This window comes from Octopus bimaculoides, chromosome 3, assembly GCF_046866305.1.
Source record: "Octopus bimaculoides isolate indiv1 chromosome 3, ASM4686630v1, whole genome shotgun sequence".
In the NCBI taxonomy this organism is placed as follows: Eukaryota; Metazoa; Mollusca; class Cephalopoda; order Octopoda; family Octopodidae; genus Octopus; species Octopus bimaculoides.
Window position 1 is genome coordinate 122,099,222 of NC_142930.1, and position 7,825 is coordinate 122,107,046.

Sequence of the window (7,825 nt, forward strand, 5' to 3'; positions counted from 1 at the left end):
TGCTTGACTAAAGACGGTGCTCCAGTATGTCCGCAGTCAAATCACGAAAGATAAGGGGTGAGCGTGTGTGAGTGAATACAAATACATGAAACAGAACACGCTCGCACATACACACACGTACACCCATTAGCTTTAATATACAAGTACATACATAAATACATACACACACACACACGTCTTTTATAGACACGTATATACACGCGCGCGCGCCCGTCTCTTTCCTCTTCCACGTCATGAAACCAAAAGTAAATAAATAAAACGGCGACATTATTAACTTGTGTAAACCATGATGCATAACATTACCAGTAGAACATATGGAAGCACACCAGTGGTTTATGGATAAAAAAAGTAGCGAATACTTTACCAAAAGTTCCAAGGGCTATCTATATCACGATGTAGGAGGACTAAGAGAGGTTGCGTTCAGAATTAAAGAGAAGCCGAGAATGTAATAACTTAAGTCAACGCAACTGCCCTTTTAAGTTAATATATATATATATATATATATATATATATACACATACCACTATTTAATAATATCCTTCCACGATATACTGCTACCTAGTCTCGCCTATAGATATTGAGCGTTTCTGTGTGTGTGTGTGTGTGTGTGTGTGTGTACGACAGAATATTTTCTAGAGGGGTCATAAATCAACAAGTTTGGGATCTGGCGATACACTGTAAGGCTAACTAAGCGTTTTATGGACGAAACCCAGGGTAATCCCATAAACCGGCCTTATCTAAATCTATCGATCTGTGTGTGTGTGTGTGTATACATAATAGACAGGTTAAACTAATGGTCATTACATATAATTCCTTTCTTATAGCAAATTTGTGTGTGTGCTGAACAAGCCAATAAAGTCTGAACTCAAAATAATAAAATTTACTAAATGCGACCCCCACTATAAGTTTTTGTTGTTTTCTACAAATAAATAAAACTGCTAAATAATACACACATATATACTGACAGATAGATTCATATTTGAATAATTAACTTGTGAGTCAGCTGTTTGAATCATCATAAACGCGCACAAATATAGGGTTTGGCATTGAAAGACGTCATTAATACAATTCCATCTTGTCTGAACACAAGAAAACAACCACGTATAATAATAAAATAAGAAATTCATGTTAAGGTGGAAAGACAAAAATCGTGTGTTGATAGGGTTGTTTTGCTCCCGAGTCAATTCTAATAGATTAGATATATGATCAAAAGGAATTCCTGCTGTAATTATACGAGGGACAACACAACAAAATTTACTAACAGCCTTTATGTTTTAATTTGAAGTTGTTTACCACGAAATGCTTAAATAAAAGTTGTGTTAAGTAGGGTCTCTTTCTTCTGTGGTGCATGAATTAACCAACATGTTGCCTTCTCAAATTTACCAAATTTCATACCAATCACAACCATAACATCCTTGTAAGACAACACATTTGGCTTCGACCCATTCGTGACGTCTTTAACTAACTTTGGAGACTCAGATAAAAGAGTATTTCTGTTTTAATATTTTTTTGTGGTATGAGTTAGAGATGTAGCTGCTGTCTTTAGCAATTCAAAACTCCATCGTTAGCTCAACTAAGTTCTTGTTGTTTCCCCGCTAAGAATAACTGAAGAATTTTCAGAGAGGGTAGGTGGGTGAGCAAGAAAAAAAAAAACAAAAGTTTACAGACACACCGAGATATGATTAACAATAAATGAACACCCCACATCCCATCATATATTTCAACACAGTAATTTACTTACAGCTATAGCTCCATGTCGCAATAAGTCAGGCGCTGTCTTCGTTTTTAAAGACATTATTTCAATTGCTTAAGTAAATCCGACAGTTAAAATATCCGCCACTAAAACTACCCGGATGTTGCTATTTATTTACAGCAGTAAATACGTATTTTTAGCTTTTCTTCTAATTTAATAAAGAAGAAAAAAAAAAGGAAAAGAAATTAAATTAAATCAAATTAAATAAGAAATAATAATATGGTTTAGTTAGTCTCTAAAATATATTCTTATTTAACGAAAATTATTAGAAAAAATATCAATGTAAAGCAAAAAAATACTTTTGACATTTGTTGGCTCACATAATGTTAATGGCTGTGAAAGATTAAACTGTCCTCTAACTACTGTATTTGTTTACATATATAATGCGAGAAATATAATGCAAGCTATCTGGGTCAAAATTGAGGCTAACATCGTACCTGAACTTAAAAAAAAAAATAAGAAAAGTGCATAAATTATATTATTGATTTTTAAGGTACAAAAACTGGTGGTCGCATTATATTTGAGTATATTTGAGATAGCCTATAATTTCGCGCAATATATATATATATATATATATATATATATATGATGTCGATATTTATTGATGGTGAATAAAATAAATAATTTGCTCCGGAGAAAAAAATGTTTTTATATGATGTACGGAAGGTCGGCTAAGATTTGGCTTCCAAAAATATTTGTATTTCAATATCAACAATAATGACATCGGTCAAATCAGTTTCACGGCTCAGTTGTCTTTGTCGAAGTAAGTTTCTTGTTTTCTTTCTTCCACACACATGCATATATATTTACTCACACACACGCACACTAACCCTAAACAGCGGGGGGGGGGGGTATTCTTTACCTTCGTCGCATAATTACATAATTGCGTTCATCGACTTTGTTTCCTCATAACTTTCAGTAAAAATACGTATTTTTTTAATGAAATTAAAAAAAAAAAATACCTTTCAGCGAGCTGTCAGAATCGTTAGCATGCCGGGCGAAATACTTAGCGGTAGTTTGTCTGCCGCTACGTTCTGAGTTCAAATTCCGCCGAGGTCGACTTAGCCTTTCATCATTTCGGGGTCGATAAATTAAGTACCAGTTACGCACTGGGGATCGATGTCTGTCCTTATTCGTCCCCTCTATGTTTAGCCCCTTGTGGGCAATAAAGAAATAAGAATGGCATAGATTACGATTATATCGGAATTTAATGCGAAAAAAATAATTGGTGGACGTGCACACATACATACTGACACGTAAATATTATTTTCTATAAATTTAGACTTTTAATAACAAACCTGTGTTGGTTTTTAAGAGTAAAAATAATATTTGAGAACGATTTCCCGCACGGCAACATGAAAATAAATATACCGTCAATTACATAACAGAAACAAACAAGAATAAGACATCTTTAACCATAATACACCTAAACCACATGTACTCTGAAACAAACTCAACTTCGGACAACTACACAAGGAAATAACTAGAAGTAAATCAGAAAAACAGAAAACTGTAAAATATTTGTATCCAACGTAAACCACCCCCTCTAAGTAACAACGAAACAATATATCGATAGTGCTCAATAGTTTTGCAAAATTAAATCAGAAAATTGGACAAAACAGAGAACACAACTGAAAAAATTAAAAAGAAAAAAGGGCATAACTACAGCGTTGTACCCCCCCCCCTCCCGACTTTGGAAGGTCATAACTTTCAGAAAGATGAATATTTTTTAATGAAATTTTCTATGCATATATTATTTATTACCATAACAATTGACAACCTTAGGTTGAAAAGTTGGGGGCGCTGGGAAACCTCCTATAATGGGTATTGAGGCACGCCAACAGCGTTGCCGTGGCTAATGCGCTGGAACAGCCAAGCACCCTCACAAGCCCCCAATTATAACAATAACAACAGTTACAAGATGAATGATGCATCAATACCATATTTTTATTGAAATATCCTGCCTTTGTTTTAATTAATTTTGAAAATAATGAAGAATTTAATAAGATAATTGTGTCATTATCAAGCTGGTGTTTGGAATATAAATTAGCATGACATTTTGAAGGTAACCCTTTTGATGTCACCCGCTTGAAAACGTTATTGGTTCCACGATACAAATTTTACATCAAAATTTCATGTTTCATGTTAATTTATATTCCAAACACCAGCTCGATAACGACTAAGTTATTTAACTAAATTTTTTTCGTTATTTTCAAAATTAACTGAAAGCAATGCTGTATATAATGACAAAAGGGTATCCCCTCGAAAACCATCCAGCAGAAACTACGCTGTTAAGTTAAAAAAAAAAAAAAAACGAAAATTACACACCTTTCACCTTGACCAAGATTTTGTTCCATTCCTTCTATATTATTTTTATTATTTATGCGCCCTTTTAAAGCCTAGCCAGGCTCATGGGCCCAGTTTCCTGGAGTGGTTGGCGTTAGGAAGGGCATCCAGCTGTAGAAACTCTGCTAGATTAGATTGGAGTCTGGTGTAGCCATCCGCTTCGCCAGTCCCCAGTCAAATCGTCCAACCCATGCTGGCATGGAAAGTGGACGTTAAATGATGATGATGATGCTAATGATTCTGCCAGCTCACCACCGAAAGCCAATCCATACATATGTAGTTTAGTGGTCAGTTACGTACCAACATTGTTTTGCTCCCCAGGTCAACTCTGGTTGAACAAACCTCTGAACAAAAACCCCTTTAGGTGTGAACCATCGTATCTTACTAAATTTTCCATCCATCATTTCTCTTTTTTCAGACAGTGGAATGTAATTTGGGGAAGATTTAGTTGCTATTTCTAGCAGGTGAAGCATTACTTATCCAGTATTCAGTGTCTCGAAGGCAACAAGCTAGCAGAAACATTAGTGTGCCGAGCAACATGCTTAGCAGTATTTTGTGTCTTTACGTTCTGAGTTCAAATTCCACCGAGGTCGACTTTGCCTTTCATCCTTTCAGGGTTGATAAATTAAGTACCAGTTGCATACTGGGGTTGATCTAATCGACTGGCCCCCTCCCCAAGAATTTCGGGCCTTGTGCCTAGAACAGAAAAGAATATTTAGTCTTGGACTAGCATGTCTCCTCTGTCATTGTATCATCATCATCATCATCATCGTTTAACGTCCGCTTTCCATGCTAGCATGGGTTGGACGATTTGACTGAGGACTGGTGAAACCGGATGGCAACACCAGGCTCCAGTCTGATTTGGCAGAGTTTCTACAGCTGGATGCCCTTCCTAACGCCAACCACTCAGAGAGTGTAGTGGGTGCTTTTACGTGTCACCCGCACGAAAATGGCCACGCTCGAAATGGTGTCTTTTATGTGCCACCCGCACAAGCCAGTCCAGGGGCGCTGGCAACGATCTCGCTCGAAAATCCTACAGGAGCCAGTCAGGCGGTACTGGCAACGGCCACGCTCAAAATGGTGCATCTCATGTGCCACCCGCACAAGAACCAGTCCAGGGGCACTGGCAACGATCTTACTTGGCTTGCCGGGTCTTCTCACGCACAGCACATTTCCAAAGGTCTCAGTCAGTAGTCATCGCCTCGGTGAGGCCCAATGTACGAAGGTCTTGCCTCACCACCTCAGCCCAGGTCTTCCTGGGCCTACCTCTTCCACGGGTTCCCTCAACTGTTAGGGTGTGGCACTTTTTCACGCAGCTATCCTCCTCCATTCTCACCACATGTCCATACCAGCGCAATCGTCTCTCTTGCATGCCACAACTGATGCTTCTAATGTTCAGCTTTTCTCTCAAGATACTTACACTCTGACGGGTATTCACATTGACATTACACATCCAACGGAGCATACTGGCTTCATTCCTTGCGAGCTTACGTATGTCCTCAGCAGTTACAGCCCATGTTTCACTGCCATGTAGCATGGTTGTTCGTACGCATGCGTCATACAGTCTGCATTTTACTCTGAGTGAGAGTCCCTTTGTCGCCAGCAGGGGTAAGAGCTCTCTAAACTTTGCCCAGGCTATTCGGCATGTATATATTAAAGTCTAAATAAAAACAATTCAGAAGATCAGCATATTTATTAAACCTTGCCAGTGATTGACCACCTTCAAATAGCAACCAAGTTTTTATATCATACCCATCCATTGTTAAAAAATGGATGCATCCATTAGATAATTTTGTCTTAGAAACATTATAAGAGGATAGACTGGATAATGGAGGTCTAAACGCTGGTAACTTGATTATAGGTTGTCTAAGGTGGCGAGCTGGCAGAAACGTTTGCACGCCGGGCGAAATGCTTAGCAGTATTTCGTCTGCTGCTACGTTCTGAGTTCAAATTCCGCCAAGGTCGACTTTGCCTTTCATCCTTTCAGGGTCGATTAAATAAGTACCAGTTACGCACTGGGGTCGATATAATCGACTTAATCCGTTTGTCTGTCCCTGTTTGTCCCCTCTGTGTGTAGCCCCTTGTGGGCAATAAAGAAATAAGAAATAAAATAAGGTTGTCTCAAGGTTGATGTGGGACTAAAGAACAGCGTTCTCTTTGTACTGGAATCTATATCAGAAATTCTGATTTTTGGCATTAGAAAGGTTAATTGAATAAAAGAATATTGATTTTAAAAATTTATAGGAGATTTTAAAAGAATATTTCTGGGGTTTCAGTTCATTAATTTTTTTTGTTTTGGAAATTTGACAAATGGTTAAGTACTCTCCCTTGATAAAAGAACTAGTGATGCTTAATTATATATAACTTGAGTTTAAAAAATTATGTTTCATCTTTGAGGATGTATTTTTATCAACGTTGCTGCGTTTTGTTTTCACTAATAAGGTTAATTTGGAACTAGCTTCTTCCAAAGTGGACTTTGGTCATCACTCTTCTGATACAACTAGCAGTAATACACTGAGGTAGACTCTAGTGACCATACTGCTTCTAAAAAATTATCCTTAGAAGAGCAGAAATGGTGAGATGTATCTTGGGAGGGTCATTATGCCAATAATAAACACATGCACTGGTTTTGTTTCACTTCTTTATTTTGTATTTATCAAAACATAATTACTAGGGTTAATTGTTTTTGCTTAAACCTCTTCAAGGAATTGCTCCAGCATGACCACAATCCAATGATTAAAACAAATCTAAGATAAAAGATTAAAATATCTTTCCTTTTTTTAATTTTTTTTTTGTTTTTCATTACAGGATTTCTTGGCCATTCTTCTTCAAGAATTCCTTCATGTACTGCAGTACCATTTCGAGGACATTCACATGACTCCTCTCATACAGCACCACCTAAAAAGGGAAAAACCCCAGCTGGAAAACTTGATGATCCTTGGTCTGACCTCACTGTAGATCAACAGCCCACTATTGAATATGAACCTCTGGAGAAGTTTCCTGATAACATCAACCCACAGACAGGGGAAATTGATGGACCACGAGGACCTGAGCCCACTAGATATGGCGACTGGGAAAGAAAAGGACGTGTAACTGACTTTTAATTAGTAATAATTGGCGTTTAGACTTAATATTTTTAATTAATAGTGGAAGCAAAAACAAAAAAAATTATTTAAAAAATAAAGGATATTGTTATATTGGTTTATTCATTGCTTAGTACAACTCCCCTAATTTATTGTTTGCAATAAAACTTTGTTTTTAAGAAATGATTAAACATTCTCAGGAACATAATAAAAACAATATGTGACTATTTAGCTAAACCTGTTTATTCTTCATTTTTTTGTTTTTTTCTTGTTTCAATCATTTGACTGTAGCCATGCTGGAGCACTGCTTTTAGTCGAACAAATACTTTACTGGCTCTTGTGCCGGTGGCATGTGAACAAAACATTGGACTGACTCCTGTGCAGGTGGCACGTAAAAAAAAACCATTTGTGCATGGTCGTTGCCAGTACCGCCTGACTGGCCCTCGTGCCGGTGGCACGTAAAAAGCACCCACTACACTCTCGGAGTGGTTTGGCATTAGGAAGGGCATCCAGCTGTAGAAACCCTGCCAGATCAGATTGGAGTCTGGTGTAGCCATCTGGTTTCACCAGTCCTCAGTCAAATCGTGCAACCCATGCTAGCATGGAAAGCAGACATTAAATGATGATGAAATCAACCCCAGTT

General features: G+C 37.5%; 2 protein-coding genes across 3 annotated transcripts in view; one reads left to right on the forward strand and one right to left on the reverse strand.

Annotated features, from left to right (window-relative positions):
- Positions 1–1,886, reverse strand: part of LOC106879908 (uncharacterized) — a 42,241-nt gene extending 40,355 nt beyond the window's left edge. The window contains exon 1 of one of the 2 annotated variants that reach the window (XM_089349536.1): positions 1,742–1,885. In XM_089349536.1, coding sequence (XP_089205662.1) covers positions 1,742–1,795 — 54 coding nt within the window. In that variant the 5' untranslated portion in view covers positions 1,796–1,885. Of the gene's footprint in view, positions 1–1,741 lie in introns of both variants that reach the window. The other variant, XM_089349537.1, reaches the window with a different exon arrangement.
- Positions 1,887–2,358: 472 nt separating this feature from the next.
- LOC149136672 (succinate dehydrogenase assembly factor 4, mitochondrial-like) lies at positions 2,359–7,413 on the forward strand. Its single transcript, XM_089349538.1, has 2 exons — positions 2,359–2,516; positions 6,908–7,413. Exons 1-2 carry the CDS (start codon positions 2,471–2,473, stop codon positions 7,201–7,203), a joined length of 342 nt encoding a protein of 113 aa, XP_089205664.1. The 5' UTR covers positions 2,359–2,470; the 3' UTR covers positions 7,204–7,413.
- Positions 7,414–7,825: the final 412 nt, after the last annotated feature.